The 26,470-nt window shown below is 35.5% G+C and overlaps 3 protein-coding genes across 3 annotated transcripts; 1 reads left to right on the top strand and 2 right to left on the bottom strand.

The window, feature by feature from the left end:
- Positions 1 to 1,865: 1,865 nt before the first annotated feature.
- On the bottom strand, positions 1,866 to 3,845 carry LOC132545551 (tripartite motif-containing protein 2-like). The gene has a single exon (XM_060209235.1). The coding sequence runs from the start codon at positions 3,843 to 3,845 to the stop codon at positions 1,866 to 1,868; it is 1,980 nt and encodes a 659-aa protein (XP_060065218.1).
- A 6,807-nt stretch (positions 3,846 to 10,652) lies between these two features.
- Positions 10,653 to 19,395, top strand: LOC132545602 (pirin-like). The gene is made up of 8 exons (XM_060209297.1): positions 10,653 to 10,800; positions 13,013 to 13,105; positions 14,280 to 14,360; positions 15,031 to 15,237; positions 15,521 to 15,650; positions 15,876 to 15,961; positions 18,140 to 18,206; positions 18,849 to 19,395. Exons 1-8 carry the CDS (start codon positions 10,708 to 10,710, stop codon positions 18,965 to 18,967), a joined length of 876 nt encoding a protein of 291 aa, XP_060065280.1. The 5' UTR covers positions 10,653 to 10,707; the 3' UTR covers positions 18,968 to 19,395.
- Positions 19,396 to 19,759: 364 nt separating this feature from the next.
- On the bottom strand, positions 19,760 to 20,617 carry LOC132545526 (uro-adherence factor A-like). The gene has a single exon (XM_060209210.1). It carries the CDS (start codon positions 20,615 to 20,617, stop codon positions 19,760 to 19,762), a length of 858 nt encoding a protein of 285 aa, XP_060065193.1.
- Between the last annotated feature and the right edge of the window lie 5,853 nt (positions 20,618 to 26,470).

Here is a 26,470-nt window from a genome sequence, read left to right as displayed (position 1 = left end):
TATAAGTACACTATGGATTTACACAAATCTTAACACAATTACACATATGTTTATCTGTATCAACGTCCGCCGGAAGTGGTTTTCGTTGTAGAACATCAAAAACGGAAATAATTACAAAAATCATTTCATCAATTTTTATGCAAACTTCATATATTCTATTTCTCAAAAGAGCTCGACTGAAACATATCAAACTGGAATCATGGGGTGGTCGGATGGAGCAGTAGTAACGCACTCACCTTTCACCTAGATGTCCGGGTTCGATTTTCGGAACAGACATGAAAAGATATATGTCCGACTACGTGGGTTTCCTCTGGGTAATTCTGTATCCTCCCACAGTAAGACCCCTTCCATCCGGGCCAACAAGAGTTATCAATATAAGTAGGAAAACTTGTTTCGCAATTGTTGTAAAATAAATAGTTTAATGGAACCAAAAGTGATATTGATTAAAAATCTCATTATCAGCAGTTCGACACAAAGACTAGCTGTGTCACCATATACCCTGGCCACATGGCCATAATGAGTACACACATCCACACACCACCACACACATCCACCCTCACACACTCCCTCCCCCGCTCCCCACCCTCCAACACACATCCACACACCACCACACACATCCACCACCCACCCTCCCCCAACTATACACACACACACACACACACACACACACACACACACACACACACACACATATATATATAAATATATATGTAATTATATATATAAACAGGAAATGGGGTTAGACATTGTGCCAGGACCCTGTGATCCAGCATGAGTTTTGCCTATTGTAATTGTTCGTACCAGTTCCCTGTAATCTTGTAAAACTATTTATAAATAGTTCATTTAGTGTATGTATGTCACTGATATCCGTTTCCAGTCTATTCTCACATCTATATTATTCTAATCATCAATGGTTCTCAAGTAGCACTATCGGTTACCGACTACACCCGTCGTCTTTAATCACAAATGGTTTAAAAACCAATACTCATTTACCTACGCTTAGTCAACTTGCCGTCGGTTTATATCACAAAACGTTTAGGTCACGTGTATAAGATATTATATATATATATTTCAACACATATTTCGTACGCCATTTTTCCAAAGTCGGTATTGTGAGTTTACTTAAAGTTGAAAAGAATTATACTGTTTTCAGTTAATTCTTTAAGCTTATATTTTGCATTACATATATAACGATGTCGGTACACACACATACCTTGGTAGGAAAGCATTGTCTGCCTGTATAACGTTCTGATATTATCACTGCTATAAAGACAATAGACAGCTTAGTGTAGGTTGTGTGTGTGTATTATAGATCAGATTAGCATATAGATATCATAATGTCAACTTACTGACATAAATATAGATTTATATGGAAAGTACCGAAAGCAAAATAAATTCCGTGTTTCATTATTTTTTCTCTCTTTTATATAAAACTCAATTTTTCAAGATTTGTTTTTTATGTGTGACATAGCTCGTGAATCTAGTTTCATTCCGATGTGATATGTGTACCTAGTATTGTGACAGAAGTGTAACACTCGACACGTCTTGACGGCCCTCTGTGTCCTCAACCTCGTCATACCTTATAGTCTACATAGTTTAATCAGACCAGAACTAGTTATAGTGATCTACAATGCATTGAAGATATATATTGTACTGCTAATTCTACTGCAGACACAGCTTCGAAAAACCATAGACGGAATGTCACACTTATAACATATATACATATCACATTCAATATTCACACAATTATTCGCTCAGTTAAAAAGCCACGCTATACCAAAATGTCTATGAAAAATTGCACACAACATTTAATGTAATGAACAAACATGTGTACAGCACCGCCAGATGGCACTTCCGATATTGCACTAGGTTGAAGAGTTAGACGAACCATGCTCATCAGCCTTCCGTCGATACTGGAATACCCAGACTGTTGACTTTGTATCGCCTACCCAAAGATGACCTTCTTTGTCGAGAGCAAGCGCGTTCGGTCCTCGGATACCATTTTTCTCAGTGAGTAGAAAGCCAATGAACTGACCACTTATATCCAACAAATGAATTGCGTGGTTACTCCAGTCTGACACGATCACGTGACCATATTTGTCCGATACGACGCCAAACGGATTGAATGCTTTCTTCATGACTACCTCTTTCGGACCGGTGTATGTCTGTTTGATGATGCCATCCATCGTCAGACTTGTGACCCTGACATTAGTTTCTTCACGATCTGTCACACATATGTCCCCAATCATGTTCTCATACAGCCGATAGGGGGCGCAGAATACCTCATTGAAGCCGTTATCTTCTATCTGATCCAGCACTGTACCATCATCTTTGATTCGTATCACCATACGCCGTGACGTATTAGAACGTGTTGTGACGTAGCTGTCCACTGCACACACCAGGAGTTCTTTTTTCTTGGAGTACGTCATCCCGCCCGGATACCAGTTCAGCTTTACGAAATCGGCCGGTTTGAGGTCTTTGTCTAGTTTAACAATCTTCTTACCGTCGTAACTGGACACAAGAATCTCACCGTTAGGTTTAACGCAGATATCATCAACTTGTATAGGTAATGTTACCGTATTCTTTTTCTCTCCCTCTCTTGTCCACAGATCCATCTTGTTGGTCCCCCATCCACAACATATCCAGGCTTCCTTTTCTGATACGGGTGCAATCGCATGTATCGTGTCCATGGATTCGGAAACCTTAAAACTGTACATAAGAGTTACCTCAAATGATAGAGCCATTCGGAGACCCCAAGGAATGGGCAACAACGGCATCTTTACATCAGTTTCATCACAATAGCCTATCATTTCGTGCAAATTCTTGCCCTGCATATCCCCACTGTGGAAGTTGCTGCTTTCACAACTGATAAGACCGGAAGTTGGAACTTCTTGGTTTATCCGCTTGAACCTGTTCTGCAGTTTAGCGCAGATCAGAACGAATTCGCTGTCGCTGGCGAGGTTGGTGATGTCCTCTGACGATCCTGTTGTATACGACAAAGATTTTAGCAGTCTTTCTATCAGTTGGATGTGTTTATCCATTCGTTGGTTCTCCTTCTCTTCATTCTTCTGCACTTGTTCCTCCAACGATTTACTAATCTTTTCTATCTCATCATGAAGCATCTGGCATCTTGCTTTTATTTCTTTGATGCTGTCGGAAGCGTAATCAGCAAGCATCTTCTTGGAGGATTTGATGTCCTCTAGATACTCTTCAAGGACCGGTAAATACTCGTGCATACTCTTGATAATAGGAGAAATGAGATCTTTCTTTTCCTTGGCGCCTTCTGCGATGCTCTTGTACCGGTGCCCTTTGTGATCAGACACTTTTGATACACATTCCTTACAAACTGGCATCTCGCAGAGCATACAGTAAAATTTCGTCTCTTCATTTTTATGTTTTTCGCAAAATGTTTTATGAGTCAAATTTGTTATCGACTTTGTTTCCGGTTTGCACAGTTCTATAAGATGGTGTTCTTTTGTTGTTTCGGTTTCAAAATGGCGGGCTGTGCACGCGCTACAGTAGTTACATTCGCATTCTAAACACCTTGAGCTCGCGCTCTCTTCCTTCGTTTTGTTACAAGTGTCACACATAGAGATAGTTGAGAATGCTGCAGTGGCCTGAATAGCCCGGATGTAGAAGTTTTCGGGGTAAGTCTTGGTCCCTGCCTTTGGAATGCCTATTTCCGTTTGACAAAGGGGACAAGGGAAAGACACTTTGTACTTCTTTGAAGATATAAGCTTTTCTATACATTCCCGACAAAAACTATGGAAACAGGTTAGAATTCGCGGATCTCTGTGACGTTTTAAACACAGTCCACACTGCAACGGGTCGTTCATTTTCGGCATGTTGGAATTTTTAGACGATCTGCACCACGCCAGTAAGTTCCTTTCAAAGTTCTGTGGTGATATATGGACCAGGGTAGACAGGTGTCATACTTTATACGACACCACCTGCAGGAATTCGAACAAATAAGACAGATTATAGTTAGGTGCATATCTACAGCACTCTACCGAACGTAATCGAGTGAATAATTGAACCAGTAGTATAATTGAATTAAGGAGATTTGTTAACACGTCGATTTACAGTCTGCTCGCCTGATCACTGCCAGACATAGATCTATCCTAATCGACAGATGAATTCCATAAAAAATTACTTTAACTTGAAGTATGTTTTTAAAATGTTACCTACCAATTGTGCCGTTATCCCTTCTCTGGGACTCTGTCCCGTGCCTTGCTACTGTTGGAGGGCGTGGTTCATCCGTGATTCGTATTGGGAAAGAGAATACTTTGGTTAGAGCTGGCGGATTGTCAACCCTCTTGGGAGCACATACACCGATATACACGCGGGTCACCATGAAGTCATGGTTCAACTCGCTCCGCTCTTTAAATGTATTGATCTGCTATGTTCAGGGGTGTTTGTATGTTCGCAGTATAGCAGATCGTGATGACAATGCCCCGCGCATACCTGCATGCCTGTGCGGAGAGGGTTGTGATATATTGATTAAATGGATCTAAACGTAAACTGTGTGAGGTAGATTGTAGTTAATATCTATCAACAAGTCTTTACCTTGAAACATAAGCTTGCATGTATATCACTTTACTGAAGACTGGTTAGGTTTTTTTTTTCTCTGATCGGGATTCATTTAGGAATATTATTTATTAACAGACATTGCTTCTTTTCTTTTGACGGTGGTGGCTATATTAAGTATACATTCTGTATACATGTATAGAAATAATTTTCTTTCATGTCGAAGCTGAAGTTTAAATCACCAGTAATGTACAGGGTACGAGCCTAGGTATCGCGTTACGTATGCGTGATCGATTTTTAAAACAGTAAATGGATACAGGCAGATATCGATAACATTGTGTAAAATAACTAGAGTTTCCAGGATCGGTTTCATTGCATACACAGGGCCGTGATTTGATAATCAGAAGATGGAAGCCCAGCGATAAAATGCATTTGTTTATCAATCTATTCGTTTAAGTTATATCTTTGTTTATATTTATAGGGTTTTTTAATGTCGGTGAAGTGATTTAGTCAAGTTAATGTTGAATTAAAAAATAACCTTCGCCAAATTGAAATATCAAGTCCCTGTGCTCGTGGCGACATAACTGTCGTCTTTATTTATGGTTCAATTCTATTTAAATAGATAAGTGGTTTTTTTTCGTCATGAACGTAAATTGGTGCTAACCACCTCTTTTATACACGATTTTAATACTGCTTTTTATGTGTGTACAGTATAATGTGAATTTAACACAATAAGGTGTCTCATGAAATAAGTATAGAAATCTTAAGTTTGTATCTCGTCAGTAAGCTTCTTTTATCTTGCCAGTAAATGAAATGTTCTTTAATCGCAGTCTCTGTATATTGATATTAATCCAGAAGTTAGGTGTATATAATAAGTGTTTGGTATTTTTGCATTATTCAACTAAAACCAATTAACCTAGATATAATCACTAAACTTACTTCTTTGGAATAATCTAAATATGTGTCATTAAAACGATTGACCTTAATCGTTTTGACATAAACGTTAAATATAAGTGTTTCAACAGAACAACTATCGACCCTTAAACAAGTAGCTCAGAGTGGAATATAGTTACCCCCTATCCTCCTTCAGACATTCAAAATCACAGTAAAAGATAAATGGAACTTACTTAGGACTTATTAATATTTATAGTCAACGGATCCTTTTTATGATCTGTCAGTATTTTGGTTTAGAACATTATAAATGGTAATTGGTCATGGCCCAGTGAATTGTCCTTGATTCATTCAACATATGAACGGTGAGCTGATAACAAAGATAAATTAAATTAATTCAAATGACGTAATATTCGTTTACTAAAAATAATTCATAACCAGAATGTAGTTAACAAACATAGAAGACCTTTCCCCCTTCTTTCCTTGGTAAAAACGGGAAAATTCGTCCACTTTGGTACATTTGGTGGAAAACTAAACTTGGCATCAATTTCACTTAGTAGTGAACATGTAATGAACAAGGCATCGCACTCAGAGAATTATTGTAGTGAACTCCGTGACATTACGATATTATCTCCAGTCCATCCTCATGTTCACTTCAAATATGAAGTAAATATACAATGTACTTAATTTTGTTTTACTGAGTTTATTGCCCCGTGAAAATTCTGGATCGTTTTGAAATGGGGTCCCGTTGTAATGAGTGGTTACCTCACTAAACAGTATACGGAAGGCCCGCTGCTTGTTCTCAAGAGCAACAACAACCACGTCAGCAAAGATCGGTCTATTCCTTAGCTTGCTGAGAAACACAAACCGCCACGGGTTGGGAGCGTCATATTTCGATATCGATAGGTTTCAGCTTAATATATGTAGAATGTACAACATTTTGATAAAAGATACAAGTCTCTAAATATTTCAGAGTCACGCTAGTTAGTAATTTGTTAATCTGTCTACATTTACATTTCTGTCTTTGAATATAGTTCACATTTAACTGATATAATTTGGAGTATCAGATTAATGAGTATAAATCGTCAATATAAATGTATAGATCCATGATTTGAACTTCAATGTGCTTATTAGATATCATTTAGAATACCTATAAATTACACATACCGATATCATAAAAAATTCTTTTAATTTTTTGAAATTTAATTGCGCAGTGAGGTTAACTCCAGTGCACACGCTAGTGAATTGGAGTTATGTTTTTGTGCATTCAATACATTACAAAAGACTGAAGTTCATTTGTTGTGCACACCAATACATTACAGTTACCTTTGGACATGAATGTATTTTTTTAAATTTTCATTAAGTATGGCAAGTTAAAGGAGAACAACCCATTTTTCTTTTATCCAGATACTTTGATTGTAATAGAGGAAAAGTAACAACATCAGAAGGTGCAGTAAAAGACTAATGATTTTCATATTTTTAAGGCAAGTGTGCAGTTATTTTGTTTGCTTTGGAAATTAAAGCATCAAGATACTAGAAAACGCTTTATTTTATATTAACTTACAATTTTTAATAGTAATAGAAATAAAAAAAACAAGTCCTCATTTACTTCCATAATAACATGTGCTGGATACATGAAATGACCACGGTAGGTAAATCCAACCACTGTGATAGTAAAGGCAAGTGATAGTTAAGTCCGTGTGGTACGCAGTGTATATGCTATGCCCAGAGACTTCAAACACACATATGTCTCTGGCTATGTTCGTGCCACGTCTGCCATGCCGGTTAAACATCGACCTTAATCACCATGAAGGCAAGAAAACGTCTATCCACTGATATGCCATTTTTTGAAAGTGTCAATTAATTTAGTTCTGTCAAAACTGGAGGCTTAGACATATATATCCATGTCCCTTCGTAGTAAAAACGAAAGTAGCGGAAAATTGGAACTCTTTTTTGCGGAGATAGAAAACTTCTTGCGACCTTCACCCGTAATATACCCAATGGTAAGTGCTTGCTGTCAAGGGATATCCTGCTAAAGGTAGGCTGCTATTTCTATCGTAAGGTTACACAGTCCATCTTGGTTGTGAGATCCTTCGTCTTTTTATCTACATTGGTATCGTAGGCGATGTAGTGCACTCATCTTGGCTTTGTCACATTCAGCTAAAGCTAGCTGTCAATCCTATTTTACTCTAGACGCAACTGAAGAAGGCCTGTAGTATGTTAGTCATCTTTGCTGGGGCCCGGTAGAGGGAATGGTTGCGACTTTTTGACTCTAGCTTTTGTAATAAAATGACAGCATTGGGAGTTATTTATACCTGTGTACTGCTGAAACACAAGATAGCTTCCAGAGTGATCCCCTACTTGAGCATGGTAATGTATAATATTAACCAGGTTATATTATCCATGATAGTATCCCTCACACAAATAGGTGATCCACGGTAATATTCCTCTCATAAAAACTATTTTTTTCTGATGTAAATATTGTAACAAATTAATTGAAGGACACTTTACTGGAAGGTTCTTTAGTGGTTTATTTCACATGAAGCCTACAACTGCAATAAATAAACAATGTATGAGACAGATATACATATATTATGTGACAAATTTTATCACATAAACATTCAAATGGAATTAAAATTGGAATCACATAAAAAGATTTAAACTATAGACAATTACTATCACACTGGTCAGTCTGTCTTACCAGGTCTCAGTGGGAGCTGTATGACTTCTCCTCGCTGCAAGTGATAGAATGAGGGATTGTGGTGTGTGAGGGTTGCTCAAGAGGCATGCATAGTAACAGGTGCTCCATGTCCATACATTCCACTCTCTCACTCAGGTGTGAAGTAAACATACACACATGGACAGACAAGGTTAGGTCTATGTACTGAGTAATACTATATACACACAGTCTACAATATCATAACTTGAAATTCGTTGTGAGAGGGAAATTACCAATGATATTATTCCTCACATAAAATCAGGTTGAGGAAAATCACAAAGTTGCGTATGATGCTGGCCTTTTATACACAAACTGCTGGGTGTTAAATATGTCTTTTTTCCTGTTATACGCCTCCATGTCTGGTAAGTATATTGCATTGACATGTGTACACATTAACTTCAACAGTGTATTTCAATATGTTTTAATCTGCCAATCAAAAAGATGTTTCATTTGTTGCTAGACATGCTCATGTTAACTTCAACAGTGCATTTCAATACTTTTCAATCAGTGAGCCAGAATGAACTTTTGCATGTTGTTAGACATTCATGTAAAGTATATAAAACAAAAAATATCATAAAAATATCTTGATTAATGAACTGCTAGTTGCTAAATATGATTCAGGACACTTACAGGACATTCATTCTTCCCAGGGCACACATTAGGTACACTGCAATTTGAGTATGAATTTGTTACTTGAAATAGCAGAAATCGTTCAAACACTAACTTTTGTAACATATTATAATAAGTTACATGTAGTTATGATGAGGTTAATAATTTTGTTTAAAATATGTATTCTGATAATGCAAGCTATTTAAAAACTTTTTCCATCATAGTGATTGTACTATTGTGACATAGACCATATAGACTGAAAGTACTATATGATGTTTTATGATTAAGAAAATGTGACTTAGGCAAACAATTTGAAAAAGGTAAGTTTAAATTGATTTTGGCTATTTTTTTTTTAACAAATCCACAACCCAAGTGGCATGTAATAGGCCAGTTTGTGTATTATATGCATATTTTTAGTTTCTCCAATTTAGAAATACTACTTAATACTATTTATCTATGATAATATTCCTCACATCAATTCTACAACACACTATAGCAGTTTATCTATGATAATATTCCTCATAGAGGATACTGTACTACAATTTGATCAAAATTATAGTGATCAAATTTCTGCAGCATCAGAATGACTGCAAACATTTTCCAGAACAGCAACAGCAATACATGAGAGCTCTCTTTTAAAATAAATAAATAGATAATATATGTTTTTGTATCAACGAATGAAGTGAAAACTTGTTGCAATCAAGTAAAACCGAGATACTATGTTAACCAAAGCAATATTTGTGATACAGACATACCGTAAAAACCCACGTAATGTCCGCATCTGTGTAATGTCCGCACCCCTTTTTTGACACAAAAATCTGGGGAAAAAACTCACCTTCCATGTAATGTCCGCGGGTAAAAAATGCAAATTGAAGCTGCCGATTTCATTTCACGTACGCTAATGTCGTAATGGCCGAGAGCATGTCGCATTGTGTATAACTTACAGGTACCATTCAAGAATTCACTTAATTGTTTATAACAACAGTTATTCTCCATAATGGTACAGTAAGCTTACCAGTATGACAAGTCCTCATTTCGATAATTGGTGTTTTGATAAGGGTAATCATAAGGGAGGTAACTTTAATCTTGCTCACCCAAGTTGATCTATATGAAATTTTCAAGGGGTGGTTGAGGAAGATTGTTTCTCAATAGGAGTAATGGTTCAGGTTTAAGGACCATATAATTATCTTTTGTAACACATGGGAAGGGGGGCAACTCTCTTTAATGTCTTTGAAGAGCTACACACAGGTGCCTGTGGTTCTGGAGAGTTACAGTTTTCTATACAACGAAAGTATAAAAGTTGAAATTTTTTATGTTAATGATGAATAAGAGATACTATTTTATGCCTTTTTTTGACACCAAATATTTTCTGGAAATGACACAGTGGTATAACATATTATAGAATTATGTAATTACGCCAGTTCTTAGATATTACGGTAGAAAAATGGAAGATTTTTATAACACATGCAACCAGTAGAAGATTTGAGTGTGGTGTTTTGATGACTACATGGTCACCTTCATCAGACAAATGACCAAAGTGAAATGTACTAGCACTGACATTCCTTGTGAAATCAACCAACTTTTTCGACTGTACTGAAAATAATAATGTACTGTAGTCAGTTCGACTATATTTGTTAACACCTACTCATACATGTGTGAGAGTATGTGGTCTTCCTTGTCCTCATCACATTCAAATCTTCTACTGGTTGTGTTATAAGAGCTACTATTCCATTGACATTACTAACTTGAAGATACCATCACTTACATACATGTATACTGAAGAACTGAAGTCTATACTAAAGTTATCTAAATATTTGTTTGATTTATTGCAGGTGTTCCACTGTCACTCCTCATCAGTTGTAAGAATTCTTTTACGAGAGAGATTGAGTTTGTGAGACAGAGAATGCTTGTGACAGTACATCAAGTAAAAAGTAATTAGTGAGAGTAGAACATTACCCGAGATGTCGGTCAAAACTGTAAAACAGGATGTGTATGCTGAGGAACAGAAGGAGGATATTGGTGCAGTTGTGCGGCGTAGCATTGGAATGCCAGGGGTATGTTATAGTAGTTGTATGGTGCAGCATTGAAATCTGAATGCCAAGAGTACATCTTAGATATTAAGCATTTGTACAGTACAACTTTGGGATGTCAGGGTATATATGCTATAAAAGGCAGTTGCATGATACAGCATTGGGATGTTAAGGTAGCAGGAAACAGTTAATTTGCATTTTTCCTGAAATTATGAAAAACACATAATTACATATATATATATATTTACAAACTACATAACCATTACATTAATAGTAGAGAGATAAAATTTGTGTAAATCAAAACATTTCTCTGATTTCTGACATGTGATTGCCATGGTTACCAACTAAAAAAAATGCTTAAAATGCAAAACAATACTGCTTATTCCAACCGAACACTGTAACTTTATAGAAGAAATTTATTTCTGAAGACCTGTCTTAAAATCAACAACACTGTCATGGTAATAAATTACTTACATTTCAGCAAATTCCAACACAGCATGGAAATCCTTCACAATATGACCACATCTAAACACTATGAAAATTTGACTTCCTGTAAAGCTAGTTTTTTGTGCGTAGACACAGATTCGAGACTGCCCAAATTGAAATCTCAAACACAAAGCTAAAATATTATTCTGAAAAAAATGAAACCCCACATTGTCCAATTAAACATGACAAGACCAATTTTAGCAATGATTTATTTTTTAAAATTTTAATTCAAACCTTTATAATAGGGTAATCTAAATAACAAAAATGTCACCCATGGCCACACCGAGAAACTGCTACCTAAGGATATATTATTGAGCAGTTATACAGCACAGGGGATATAAATTCTTAAAATAGTTAAAATCTCATACAGTGGTTCAGGAATATTTTTTTTTCATTACCTCTGTGTTACTCTCATTTTTCTATTATTTTGTTAACTTAGAGATAATACATGGTCAGTATGTTAAAATATAACCTGAATTTTGGCGAAGGTGAAGGAAGACAAAAGCTTGCCACTTTTGTCTTTCTGTCCAGAGCTAAAATACAGCTTATATTCTATTTATCTTGCAATATTGACCTAAATTCAGCAATCAAAACTTCTTGTTGTTCAATCTTTACTTACCTGATGTTGATATTACCATGAATTTTACCTGATGAGGTATGGCAAAATAATTGCTTTGCACCAAAATATAGTTCCAAACTTCAACAGATGTGACAGCAATTTTATGAATTTTTTAAAATAAAATTGTTCATTACAATATAAAATTGCTTATTTTATCAGTTATGATTATTGTTAAACATAATACAGCTGTTTTCCGTCACAGCAAAATACAGCGAAAATATATGTGGCAGGTGTATTCCAACAATGGCAGTGCCAGTTGCAGGATAATTACCTGTATACAGGTAATTTTTGTTGCTCGTGGCACACCGAAGTGTAAAACTATCTGATGGAAAGACTAAATAATGCATGGTTAAGTGTTATTGCGAAAACTGTTGTATTGAAAAAAGACTTTCTATAATTACTGATCAATGTTGATATACCTTTGTAGCTATTAATAAATTTTTTCACTTAATTTTCAATCTGTAATAATAGTCAACAATTTTTACAAAACTACAAAATGTTTGAGCACTAGATACTGTATAGTGAGTGTGTGCACACATTATGTTGTGCATACAAAGGTTTTAGGTGTGTTATGCATTACCACAACTGTATATATAGCAGTAGTATAACACAATATTGGAATGTCAGGGCTAAGTTATACAGCAGGTATATGTTGCAGCAGTGCAATGTAGTGGCTATGTAACGAAGCAGTTGAATGATACAGCAGTGGAATGAAGAGGATAATTATGTTAGTAATACAAGCAGTTATATGTAATAGCATTGGAATCTCAGAAGTCTGTAATAATGAGCAATTAGTTGATTTATGTACCATTCTAGATTCTAGACATTCAAGCCAGTATTGTTCAATTCATAATGGCCTGGTATGATATTGGAATTTAGTTTGAATATAGAATTTCTTCAGTGTAATATACTATATGAAAAACTAGCATCGGTTAAACAGTTATTCATAATCAAATTATCATAGGCCCTAGAGTTGCCAGAGGAAAGAAATTAAGACTTTGTCTGGTAGCACTGGAACTGGAATGGAATTAGGAAGTCTTACAATTCAGGGCTAACACATGCATGAGATAACAAATATTTGTTGAAATAAAGAAAATAAATAATGGTATATTTTTTATTTAACTTTCCTAGGTTGACTACCTGGATCCTTTTTTGATGCTTGATGAATTTTACATAACACCACCAGCAGGGTTTCCTGACCATCCACACCGAGGCTTTGAGACTGTAAGTACAGATTTAAATCAATATATTTTATACTGCCAGTCATTTGATTGATGATGACTTACATAATATGATGCTCTTCTACATTCTATGACAAATCTTGGGTAGATTAAGTCGCTGGTATGTTTCTGTTGTGAAGCAGCTGTCAATGTCAGATTTTCAGATATTTTGCCACTAAACCACAACATCCTCTACAGGGGTGACTAAACTACAACTCTTCTATGTCTACTTCCACATTGGCTTGTCTTGACATTGCAATAGCGAACATGATTCTCTCTTGGCAGCTACCTCCAAACATCTAATGGCTGCACTTCTATCTCCTCCTGTGACTCCTAGTGTCTGCAAAAACCTCGACTGAGAAGAGCTATACAATCTTTCTGTTTAACCTGTGCTTTGCCACCATCTACTCATCATTGTTGGTGTTCTTCCCATCATGGGCTCCATCACAGCCTTCTTCACATAATACTTTAAGATCAACTGCAATTATTAGTTTTGATATCAGGCATCAGTGTTGTTTCAACAATGTCTAGGAAGACATGCTTTTCGTCCAAGTCCTCCCTCATCTCCCATGATTGAGCTCTGTCCAACAGGTTATTGTCTTTCTTGCACCCAGACAAGATGTGGAACATTGGGCCATTCCTTACAGGTGCAGATTAATGGGCAATGCGAGAGTGTCATATAATGATCATAACATGAATGAGATCCTGAAAGGTTCTATCTACCACAATTCAGCCTATGTAGATGATGTAAGCTTTTATCTGTGATGTTCCATCAGGCCCCTATATCCTGATTGCACAGTTCACACATCTATCCTCTTCTACTCTCTGTACTTCCTTCTGAATCACCTGCTGTTGCTCCTGAATGTTAGCCTTTATCCCACTGTTGGAAGTGTGAACAGGTGACTCATTGTCTTCTGACAGGTGTTCCCAGTTATGTTACATCTCACAGTTCCAGCATCCACTCTGTTTCCCCAACTCCCCTACTGTAGTTGATGTGGACCTCTTCTTTCCTGTCTGTGTCCCTGCCTCATTGATCTTTGGATCTTTTAGCTGAACAACAATTTCATAGTTAATTCATTGTTAGAAACAAATGAGTTTAAATCAAGGTAATAATGTTTACCTTCTGTTATATGAGTTAAATTTTCAAAAATTCTCATTTGCTGATTTATGATCTACAGGTATCATATGTCCTGCAAGGTGCTGGGATGCATGAGGACTGTTGTGGTCACAAGGGAACCCTTCATGCTGGTGATGTTCAGGTGAGATTTATACAGGTGTCAGTAGTTTAGGGTACAGTATATGATTAAAGTTACTAGAAGTACATTAGGGAACAGGGAACCAATCACTGACGACTGTTTTCACTAGACCTATTGACATACTATTCCCTGTGCTTAAGGATTATACATTATAGTACATTATAAACCTTATATCGATTGGAAACATACAAAGTATATTCTGGTGGATTTACTTTTAGAATATTGTCTTCTGTCCCAAGGTCAAGGACAAAGTTTAAACCGGTGTTGATAATGCTGGTGTGGATGAATATTTACATACTTGTAAAATTTTTTATCATAAAACAAATCAGCTTTTTGATTCTGTGACATTTTGAAATTTGAGCCTGCTCATGTCCAGATCATGATCACAGCTACGCAATAGTGGTATCGGTGTGATACAGAGAATGATGGATGGACAGATGGACAGACAATTAAAGTGCAAAACTTATCCAATAACAGAACCATCTGGAAACAGTGATTCTTAAAAGTACACACACAAGGATTTTAAGAAATAGATTCAACTTAAGATTTATATGAATTACAGTATATGCTTACTGTAAAACATCACTGATTATGAAATTCTTGTACTCTCAGTCTTTATCCATCAAAACAGGAGGATCATGAGAAGTGAAAGTTGTATATAATTATTTTGAAGTGGATGACTGCTGGTAGAGGGATTGTCCATTGTGAGATGCCCTCTGGTACAGAGGAGGTTCATGGCCTTCAGCTGTGGGTAAATTTAGCCAGCAAAGACAAGATGATTGATCCTGCCTATCAGGAACTCCAAGACAAGGATATTCCACGGAACACCAAGGACAACACCACTGTCAAGGTCATTGCTGGGGAATCTCAAGGTGTCAAGGTCAGTTTGATCTCTGTATTAGTAAGTAGTGGCTGTATTTTTTCTCTCATTAATATGTGTTCCTGGTTTATATATATATATATATAAATATGAGAAAAAAGGATTGTTTTTGGTAAATGGATTATTTCTGTGTACATTTTTGTGCTTATATATCTTGTTAACACAATGATTTTGTGTTGTACGATTGAACTGGATGATGATTGTGAATCTGTTGAATCTCATCCTCTTATATATTTTAATCATAAATTTGTGTGTGATTAGATTTTAATGACAACTTTTGTAGTCGCCAATGTTGACAAGAACACAAACAGTGTACTTAGACTTCAAGATGCAGAAAGATGGTAAACTGGTTCAGCCTATTAAGAAAGGGTGGAATTCATTTGTCTATGTACTCAGTGGTAAAGCCTTGTTTGGTAAGTAATAAACAACAATCTACATATATATTCAAAAATTAATATTGGAACAATTAAATCCCACATTTTCTACCCATTTACAATGAATTTCAGGAACTGAACATTTCAGATGTATACACATCTGTACCTTGTTTTGTTTCACTTTTACTCACCGTTGCTGATATTTTTTACTCAATGTCACTGCCCATATTTACTGTTGATTGGTTTCTTTTTCTCAATGATTAGGACCAGAAGGGAATCAGACCGAGGGATGCCCTCACCATGCCCTCATTCTCAATGATGAAGGGGAAAACTTAGTTGCAGTAAACAAGGTAATCTCTAGCCTGTTTTATTGTGTAGGTAATGGTATTTTATGTGAGGAATATTATCATAGCTAACCTGTTATAGTGTGTAGTAGTATTTTATGTGAGGAATATTGTCATAGCTAACCTGTTATAGTGTGTAGTAGTATTTATTTTATGTGAGGAATTTTATCATAGCTAACCTGTTATAGTGTGTAGTAGTATTTTATGTGAAGAATATTATCATAGCTAACCTGTTATAGTGTGTAGTAGTATTCTATGTGAGGAATTTTATCATAGCTAACCTGTTATAGTGTGTAGTAGTATATTATGTGAAGAATATTATCATAGCTAACCTGTTATAGTGTGTAGTAGTATTTTATGTGAGGAATTTTATCATAGCTAACCTGTTATAGTGTGTAGGTAGTAGTATTTTAAGTGAGGAATATTATTATAGCTAACCTGTTATAGTATGTAGTGGTGTTTTATGAGAGGAATATTATCATAGCTAACCTGTTATAGTGTGTAGTAGTATTTTATGTGAGGAATTTTATCATAGCTAACCTGTTATAGTGTGTAGTAGTATTTTATGTGAGGAATATTATCATAGCTAACCTGTTATAGTATGTAGTGGTGTTTTATGTGAGGAATATTATCATAGCTAACCTGTTATAGTGTGTAGTAGTATATTATGTGAGGAATATTATCATAGCTAACCTGTTATAGTGTGTAGTAGTATATATTTTATGTGAGGAATATTGTCATAGCTAACCTGTTATAGTGTGTAGTAGTATATTATGTGAGGAATATTATCATAGCTAACCTGTTATAGTGTGTAGTAGTATATATTTTATGTGAGGAATATTGTCATAGCTAACCTGTTATAGTGTGTAGTAGTATTTATTTTATGTGAGGAATATTATCATAGCTAACCTGTTATAGTGTGTAGTAGTATATTATGTGAAGAATTTTATCATAGCTAACCTGTTATAGTGTGTAGTAGTATATTATGTGAGGAATATTATCATAGCTAACCTGTTATAGTATGTAGTAGTATATTATGTGAGGAATATTATTATAGCTAACCTGTTATAGTGTGTAGTAGTATTTTAAGTGAGGAATATTATCATAGCTAACCTGTTATAGTGTGTAGTAGTATATTATGTGAGGAATTTTATCATAGCTAACCTGTTATAGTGTGTAGTAGTATATTATGTGAGGAATATTATCATAGCTAACCTGTTATAGTGTGTAGTAGTATTTTAAGTGAGGAATATTATCATAGCTAACCTGTTATAGTGTGTAGTAGTATATTATGTGAGGAATATTGTCATAGCTAACCTGTTATAGTGTGTAGTAGTATTTTAAGTGAGGAATATTATCATAGCTAACCTGTTATAGTGTGTAGTAGTATATTATGTGAGGAATTTTATCATAGCTAACCTGTTATAGTGTGTAGTAATATATTATGTGAGGAATATTATCATAGCTAACCTGTTATAGTGTGTAGTAGTATATTATGTAAAGAATATTATCATAGCTAACCTGTTATAGTGTGTAGGTAGTAGTATTTTAAGTGAGGAATATTATTATAGCTAACCTGTTATAGTGTGTAGTAGTATTTTATGTGAGGAATTTTATCATAGCTAACCTGTTATAGTGTGTAGTAGTATTCTATGTGAGGAATATTATCATAGCTAACCTGTTATAGTGTGTAGTAGTATATTATGTGAGGAATATTATCATAGCTAACCTGTTATAGTGTGTAGTAGTATATTATGTGAGGAATATTATCATAAATCACTTCATAAGGGATTTTTACATCGTCTGACCGAAGGGTCTGATGACCTATTGCGATTGCCGTTTGTCCGGCGTCGTCCGTCATCCATCGTAAACATATTCAACTTCTTCTCAAGTTCTATATGTCTCATTGAACTGAAACTTACCTAAAATGATCATGACATGATCCTGACCAAAGTGTGTTAATTTCGGGTTGGTCCGAAATCCAACATGGTTGCCATCTTGAAAACACATTTTCGACTTCTTCTCAAGTTCAAAATTTTCCTTGACCTTCCTTCAAGGTAACAAAGGTGTGAAATAAACCATTAAGAAACTCAATACCCATAGCTATGTGTGTACAAGTGATGTTCACACAACAGTGTCTCGTTCAAATGACATGTGTTGAAACTGTAATATTTGATATTTCAGGGACCAGAGGAATGTCATTTTGTGTTAATAGGTGGTCAGCCTTTAGGTGAACCAGTTGCTACCCATGGTAAGTGTCAACAATAACATTGATCTGAAATTTGGCAAGTGTCAATATTTTTATTGATCTGAAATTTGGCAAGTGTCAATATTTTTATTGATCTGAAATTTGGCAAGTGTCAGTATTTTTATTGATCTGAAATTTGGCAAAAGTCAATATCTTTGATTGATCTGAAATTTGATAAGTGACAATATCTTTTATTGATCTGAAATTTGATAAGTGACAACATTTACATTGATTTAGACTTGAGTTACATGTGTTTACGTAAAATGAACAACTCACAAATAACATTATTTTACACTTTTACGAGGGAAGATAGAAAAAAATGATTGATCAGATTTATTCAATGTACAATCAACACAAATCATATGGATATTAAATGAGGAATCTTTGTTTGTTTGATGACTTGGGATAGGATGTGAGGACCTTAATCTGTTAGAGGAGACAAAGTAGGGAGGATTTATCTTTAGTGAAGAATCGAAAACACGTAAATAAAATTAACATAATTGGTACAACTTATATCTGACACAAATAAAACATTAACCAGTTCAGACTGATGTTTTCTAGATCAACACCACTGTATGCTTAATTCAGTGATAAATACTGATAATAGAATTTTTGTTTTATGTTTTTTTCCCCTCTATAATTTAGGTCCGTTTGTAATGAATACTGAAGAGGAGATCCAACAAGCCATTCTGGACTACAAGCTGAAACAAAAAGGATTTGAAGTCGCTAAAACTTGGAAGTCAGACTACCTAACAAATCGGTGATGTTTTTGTAATTAGGTAGTGTGTCTAATGTTGAGAATTGACCGTGATATATTATAGAATGTGCTTTTGAATGCTATGTTGGATGTTGATATTAACTTGTATAAATTCACTACAGGGTACTGTAATAAATGATGTATGGGTCAAAGTCATAATGTACTGTTTATGCTGACATACACCTGATGTTGTGGGTGTGTTTGAAGTGGGTTATGCTAATGAGCAGCATAACGGTATCAGATATAGGTAGACCTATTTGACAGTCATAGATTTACAGCTAGATAAATATGATGTGTGTGGGGTTACACCCTATTCTAAAACTTATGTCGTTTTATTACAAATGTGTTGTTTCATTTGATACCAGTGATTATAAATGACTTCTAAAGCTCAGAATTTTCTTGATCTAAAAGTATATGAAATGTGATTTGGAAGGAAACCAGAAATTTAATGTTTGATCATTACTTAATTGATTCTTAATTGCAATGGAAGACATATCTATTTTATCTCTATGACACATTTAACTAACTGGAAATGTTTTACAGATAAAATTTAGGAGAACCTGACTCCAAGTTATTGTTTGATGATAGTGGGATATTAGGGAAGTTTATGATTATGATATGTTTTTCATTAGACCTCTATAGAAATAGGCTGGGACATCAACACCTGCATTCATTACAGTGATAGCATAATTATAGAGTTATCGTGTTTGCCAGTGCGCTTACTTAACTGATACGGCCATGTCTCACTGGAGGACATACTTGACCAACATGGCCATGTCTCACTGGAGGACATACTTGATCAACATGGCCGTGTCTCACTGGAGGACATACTTGACAGACATGGCCGAGTCTCACTGGAGGACATGCTTGACTGACATTGCCATGTCTCACTGGAGGACATGCTTGACCGACATGGCCGAGTCTCACTGGAGGACATGCTTGACTGACATTGCCATGTCTCACTGGAGGACATGCTTGACAGACATGGCCGAGTCTCACTGGAGGACATGCTTGACAGACATGGCCGAGTCTCACTGGAGGACATGCTTGACAGACATGGCCGAGTCTCACTGGAGGACATACTTGACCAACATGGCCATGTCTCACTGGAGGACATACTTGACTGACATGGCCATGTCTCACTGGAGGACATGCTTGACCAACATTGCCATGTCTCACTGGAGGACATACTTGACTGACATCGCTTTGTCTCACTGGAGGACATACTTGACCAACATGGCCATGTCTCACTGGAGGACATACTTGACTGACATGGCCGAGTCTCACTGGAGGACATACTTGACCAACATGGCCATGTCTCACTGGAGGACATACTTGACTGACATGGCCATGTCTCACTGGAGGACATGCTTGACCAACATTGCCATGTCTCACTGGAGGACATACTTGACTGACATCGCTTTGTCTCACTGGAGGACATACTTGACCGACATGGCCATGTTTCACTGAAGGACATGCTTGACCGACATTGCCATGTCTCACTGGAGGACATACTTGACTGACATCGCTTTGTCTCACTGGAGGACATGCTTGACCAACATTGCCATGTCTCACTGGAGGACATACTTGACTGACATCGCTTTGTCTCACTGGAGGACATACTTGACCGACATGGCAGAGTCTCACTGGAGGACATGCTTGACCAACATGGCCATGTCTCACTGGAGGACATACTTGACCGACATGGCCATGTCTCACTGGAGGCAGAGATATTATTTAAGTCCACTGTCCTTGTGTCTGCTAAATGATGATAACAGTGAAAACATGTTTGATACATTAAGCAACCAACCAACATCTTGATTTGGTTGTAATGGTATTCTATTGATCAGATGTCATCAGAACTACATGTGATTTTGACCCATATGATGTGTAAAAGTAGCTTTGGTATATCTGTCCTGGTGATACTCTGCTGGCGCTTTAGAAGATTCTATGAAGTAAGCTCTATAAATAAATATGTATAGCTGTATTCATATTAGTGTTTATAAAAATGCAAACTAATAGATTGGCGAGTCGTAATATATATACATGTTTAGGAATGTACTGGGAATTTAGTTGTCTTTGTATCATATACAGGGAATCATTTAATCAGGGATTTTTTTTCGCCCTCGCATAAAACTTTTGATTTTCACCCAGTGATAATTTTGACCTAAAAGACATTTTAAGATATGTTTCAGCTTTAGCGTTAATCCTTAGCTAATTTTTTGTTTTTGCCACATCGGAGAAAATGGCAAAAATGATGAAAATAAAATGCAACAGGTGTTTTCCCCTATACAGTGCTGTCATGAAGTTAAGGGAGATTGGTCCTTAATGTTTTACTATGATGATTTGCAGGTTATAACTGACAGACTCATCTTCATATAATACATTATGAGACTTAAACCTGTTTATTTCTGTTGTAATCAGCTCAGTGGTACTCAGTTTTACGTTATCCAGTACTGTGGTACCTGGTTCTTTTGTACTTCGTTCTAAGGAACCCAGTTCTCTGGTACCCATGCAGCTCTGTGGTACTCGGTTTCTGTGGTACTCAGGTTCTGTGGTACTCGGGGTCTGTGGTACTCAGGTTCTGTGGTACTCAGGTTCTCTGGTACCCTTTTCTGCTGGATTATGAATGAGTTCTGTCGTGAACAGCATATGACTAATAATTTTGTAGATATTTGTGAAATGTGTTAAAAATCTATAATGTAGTTTACATATGTAGGTAGCAATGTGACCCATTCATACAGATTGGTCATTGCTCTAAAGGACGATGTTATAGACTACATATTAATGTAGCTTTGCTATACATATTGCAACTGTTTTGTTAAACAAGAAAAAAAATCAGTTTCTGTGAATGCTTGTTTTAAGCTTCAGCTGTTTGAAGCTGTTGAATGTTTTAAACAGAAGATTATTCATTTAGGTGCTGATAATAATCTTCAGTGTGAATCTGTTTATGGAATACTTTTTACAATTTTTGATATTATATCAGCATTTGATATACAGATATTTCAAATAGTATCATATATAATTACGGTAGTAAAATGTCCTTCAGGTCAGTCATGTTGCTGGCTCATCTTACTGCACCACTTCTTTATTGTATGCATAGCGCTAAGCTCTATGACTCAACAGTACTGTAAGAAAATGTATTATCTAGCGAAAAGTAATTTTTTTCAAAATGGTATCCTGGTAAAAGAAGGAAATAATAACATTACTTGATTATAGAATTCATTGCCAGACAATACCAACCAAATGTTTATATTGTGCTGTTAACTTCTTTTAGATTAATAATATATATGGTCGGACTTTTTAATTAGGAAATATATTCAAAATTAGCCACAGAATAAATGACCAAGTATGATAAAGTTGAGGTTACATATAACATATCATTTGTAATTTTGGATATGTATAGATCTACAACGTATTTTGTTTTAAAGTTTAATATATTTATCATATCATACTGAAATGTGTGTATACATTTGTACTTTAACTCATGTTTTATGGGAATTTTACTTCATAAAGACCTGTACTTTTTTTTACTTAACAGGTCATACAGAGATAAATGATTGGGTATTCAAGTATGAAGGGAGATAACTCATATCATTTCTAACGGATGACTTTTTTCTTTTCAAAAAGTTTTACTTTTACAAGATATGGTACAAAATATCTAAGTGAAAAGCAATAGAAAGTGTTAAGTTTGATAGGAAAGTCTTAAAGCTCTTGTCCATTTTACATACATGTACATGCTATGGACAAAGAAATGTATTTTGACTTGTATCCTCTAGCAGCTATTTTCTTTTTTAATTTTGATTTTTAATAGTACATAGAATCTTGATAAACGATGATGTATCGTCTGATGATATGAAACTATTTTTTAGTTTGCTTTGAAGAGAGAGATACAGAGGAAAAAAAATTAAAAGACTACAAGTTTGGAATTGAAGAAGCAGTTAACAAAATTTTGCATCTTTGATAATTTGCAGTGTATTTGTAGATCTAAGGTTTAAATGAACCATTAATATTTTACTTTAGGCCTTAATTGATACTGTGTATAGTCTTTAACACTTTATTCAAGCTAAACACTCAACTTCATTCTTGTGAGCAAATGGCTCATCTTGTTGCTTCAGTAAGCCTCCATTAGCTAAAAAATTCATGGTTTGTAATGCATAATAATACTTTTGTATTAAAACATATTTTATAGCCTAGTAGTGGTAGTTTTGGAAACTGTTGATTTAGTCCATAGCTGGATACAAGGGACTTTTTTATGGGAGCAATTTTTATTGTTTATTTTTTATGCTAATATTATTCATATATATATGCTTCATGACAATTCTCAAAATGTACAAATCTAACTTCTTTATTTATTTATTTTATTTTCTATAGTCCTCACTTATGTAATAAGGTATATAGTATACCTGTAAGCATTTTGTTATGCATGCTTGCATCTGTGAGTCCATGTTCATGTATTGTGTATGTATAACTCATGAAAGCATGGACAGGTATAGGTCTTGTTCACACTGTGGTCTCATCCCACTAATATCTACATCTGATTAGGTATTGATGTGGCCATCGGTCAAGGTTGACCATCAAAGGTTGACCACTTGAAATAAATAGCTTGTGTACAAGATTATAAGATGAGGAGGGGAGGGGGGATATCTATGTAAGCAACTGCTTAATTTGTTTTTATTGTTATTATAATTTTTATTTTTCAAAGCTTATAATATTTTATTTTGAACAAGTATTATTTTCAATATGTAGAATATACAATTAGGGATTAAAAGAAGAATTTACTTACTATGAGACATTTTTATACAATGACGTATGTCTCTTACAGATTACATCACAAATTGAGCCATGTGTCCCTTTGTTTTTTACAAGAGTTATGGCCCTTTATTCCCTGTGTATTTGTGATGTAGTTGGATCTCAAACACCCAGTTTGGCCTTTGTTGCAAATGTTTACAGAGTTCTTGCCTTTTGTTGTGTAATATTTATGTTCTCCCTCAACGACAGTTAAGTGATCTTGTATCATTTAGGATGGAAATCAGATTTCTAACTTCCTATTGTTTACGTTGTGCAGATTTGTCTGGGAGTCTAGTCAACAGTAATAATGGAATTAAAGAGAGTGTGTACTGATATCAGTTGATCTCTGGTGGAATATTCAGCCATCATAAATGTTTGACCCTATGATAACGAAGATTGTTAGAAGTTGAGAACTATCAATTAAATTGCTAGCCATAATTTACCATGTGCTTATTAGTGAAACACATTTGTACAAGAACCTAGTTTTCTGTGGCATTAGACTAGAGTCAAACACATTTTAGGAGTTGGACCCAGTTGTACAATTTCTGCTGAGGTAAACTTTATTTTCCTTATGTCTTTTACCCCTTCTTGATGCTGTTTAAGCATGTTGGTAGCCTGTCTACAGCTACTAGATGTGATATTTGTTCTGCTTTCAGCTCACTAACCAGTCTAAGTGGTATACATTTATGTTACCTCGTGGCTCTAGTCATTTATCTAACAATGTTTACCACCAAATCTTTTCAAAATGTTTTGTGTAGTTAAACCTAAACATAGCTTTTCTGGAAAGAAATCTAGAACACAAGTCAAAACTTAGTTTTGCACAGGTGTTGATGGTATAATCTTATTTTATACCAGTCACCCTATTGGTTTTCTGGCTAACAGGCTTGTTGTATGCAAGTATATATGTACTTATGTCTCGCAGCCTCTGAAGACTTAAACAGGAGTCATATGATTGACCATAATTGTTGTGTTGCAAAATAAAAAAATATATACAATAACTTTTATCTTTTGTTTTTAATAATCCAACAAACATTTCTATTTAAAAAAAAACATCAGATCTTCTGAAAGTTTAAACTGAACCTCCTTAGATCTGAAACGCAGAACCTGATATAGATACCAGGTACAATGGAATACCATACTATCATAATTTTCTTACAACTACTATTTAAACATTTAAAAAAAAAGAAGATATTTGGAGCCTTTAGTTCTGGAATTATACGTTATAGAATACAAACAGTACAACTACATGTTGGTACCTTCGAAATTGATTCTCGGAAAACTCGAATACACCGCTTAACTGGAAGTACTTTATCGGTCATTGTCTTAGTAAGAAATACTATTGAAACACGAACAGTTGATAATTCGAATAAAAAGTACATGCAACACTGTGTGTAACACATTAAACTTTTGTCAAAGTGTTACAACAGATCTTGTCTCAGTACACTGGTATCATAGAACACTATACCTCGTTACTGCCTCTTTCAATCTGGTTAAAATACTGACCATCAATATACACCACATGACTGATCAGTATTTCAATTGGATCACTTCTATTTGTGAAGAGAAAATTTGTCACAGTGAAGACATGCCCATATTAAGAATCCTATTTCATTCATTTTGATTATGTGTTACGGTACTTACATAAAACCATTTGTTATCACTAGTAATCGTAGCTCACGACATTGTGACACGGAAATACTGCTCACATCACGTGATCACGCGGAACGTGCCATGCCGTGCAGGTTAGGCGGATTTTGCATTTTACACCCGCCCGTGACGCGCATGGACAAAGCGTGGACAAGACAGTCCACGGCTGTCCACGGTACGTCCATGTAATACCACATCCATGTCGACATATTTCGTCTCGTGGGCGGCTAAGACAAATTCACGTCATACCGTGGTCCATGAATGCCACAGAAGGCGCCCAGGACGTTACTGGAAGAAGAAATGTTTCGTACATTTGGGCAGGAACACAGCACGTGCGTATTGTCGTGATCTGTTTATTATTGAATAGTGTTTTAAGCCTTGTAGCCATAGGTTGAAATGTATAGTATTGTCGTTTGTGGATGCGTGTTCGTAAGCTTCATTTACAATACAATGTTTAATCCTTTATTACATGTTTACTCGTTTAAAAAAAGTCCAGAATTAAACCAATTTAGAACTAGATCAGTTCATTGCATACTGTACACTTCCCAACAGTAAAGGTGAAAAATCGTGTCAAATTTCGACAATAGAGAACGATTTTCTTCATCCTTTAGGTAGCATGGCCCAAACTTTATACGTTAATTTTCCTGCACTGTCTTCCTATCTTACAATAACAGATAGATGCGATTTTAATATCCGAGATTTCAAAGGTATTGAACCAAGGACAGAAATTTACATCTGGATTTATTCAGCAAATTAGAGAACAAAATAAGTTTTCAAATCCGAGTAAAGACATATCATGTGGAAGTGGTAGGGGCCAAATATGTTAAAATCTTCAAACGACTTCTCCTCAATAACCAAAAGGCTCAGATTGCTGATATTGTGCCTGTGGCATGCTGGGATGAAGGGCTATCAAGTTTGTTCAAATGAATGACCTTGAACAACTTTCAAGGTCACAGGGGTCAAATATGTTAAAATCTTTAAATAACTTCTTCTCAAATACTAGAAGGCCTAGGGGGCTAATACTTGGCCCATAGCATGCTGGCATGGAGCCCTACAAAGTTTGTTCAAATGA

Source organism: Ylistrum balloti, unplaced genomic scaffold, assembly GCF_031769215.1.
Source record: "Ylistrum balloti isolate Yb309-2 unplaced genomic scaffold, AGI_CSIRO_Ybal_v1 Utg369850, whole genome shotgun sequence".
In the NCBI taxonomy this organism is placed as follows: Eukaryota; Metazoa; Mollusca; class Bivalvia; order Pectinida; family Pectinidae; genus Ylistrum; species Ylistrum balloti.
This window is presented reverse-complemented; position numbering and strand designations above follow the sequence as displayed.

Excerpts from the sequence above, each read along its gene's own strand:
- LOC132545551 (XM_060209235.1), bottom strand. The coding sequence starts at position 3,845 with ATGCCGAAAATGAACGACCCGTTGCAGTGTGGACTGTGTTTAAAACGT.
- LOC132545602 (XM_060209297.1), top strand. The coding sequence starts at position 10,708 with ATGTCGGTCAAAACTGTAAAACAGGATGTGTATGCTGAGGAACAGAAG. Across the intron at positions 10,801-13,012 it reads GTAGCATTGGAATGCCAGGG|GTTGACTACCTGGATCCTTT; the intron begins GTATGTTATAGT and ends TAACTTTCCTAG. Across the intron at positions 15,962-18,139 it reads ACTTAGTTGCAGTAAACAAG|GGACCAGAGGAATGTCATTT; the intron begins GTAATCTCTAGC and ends TTGATATTTCAG.
- LOC132545526 (XM_060209210.1), bottom strand. The coding sequence starts at position 20,617 with ATGTCCTCCAGTGAGACTCTGCCATGTCGGTCAAGTATGTCCTCCAGT.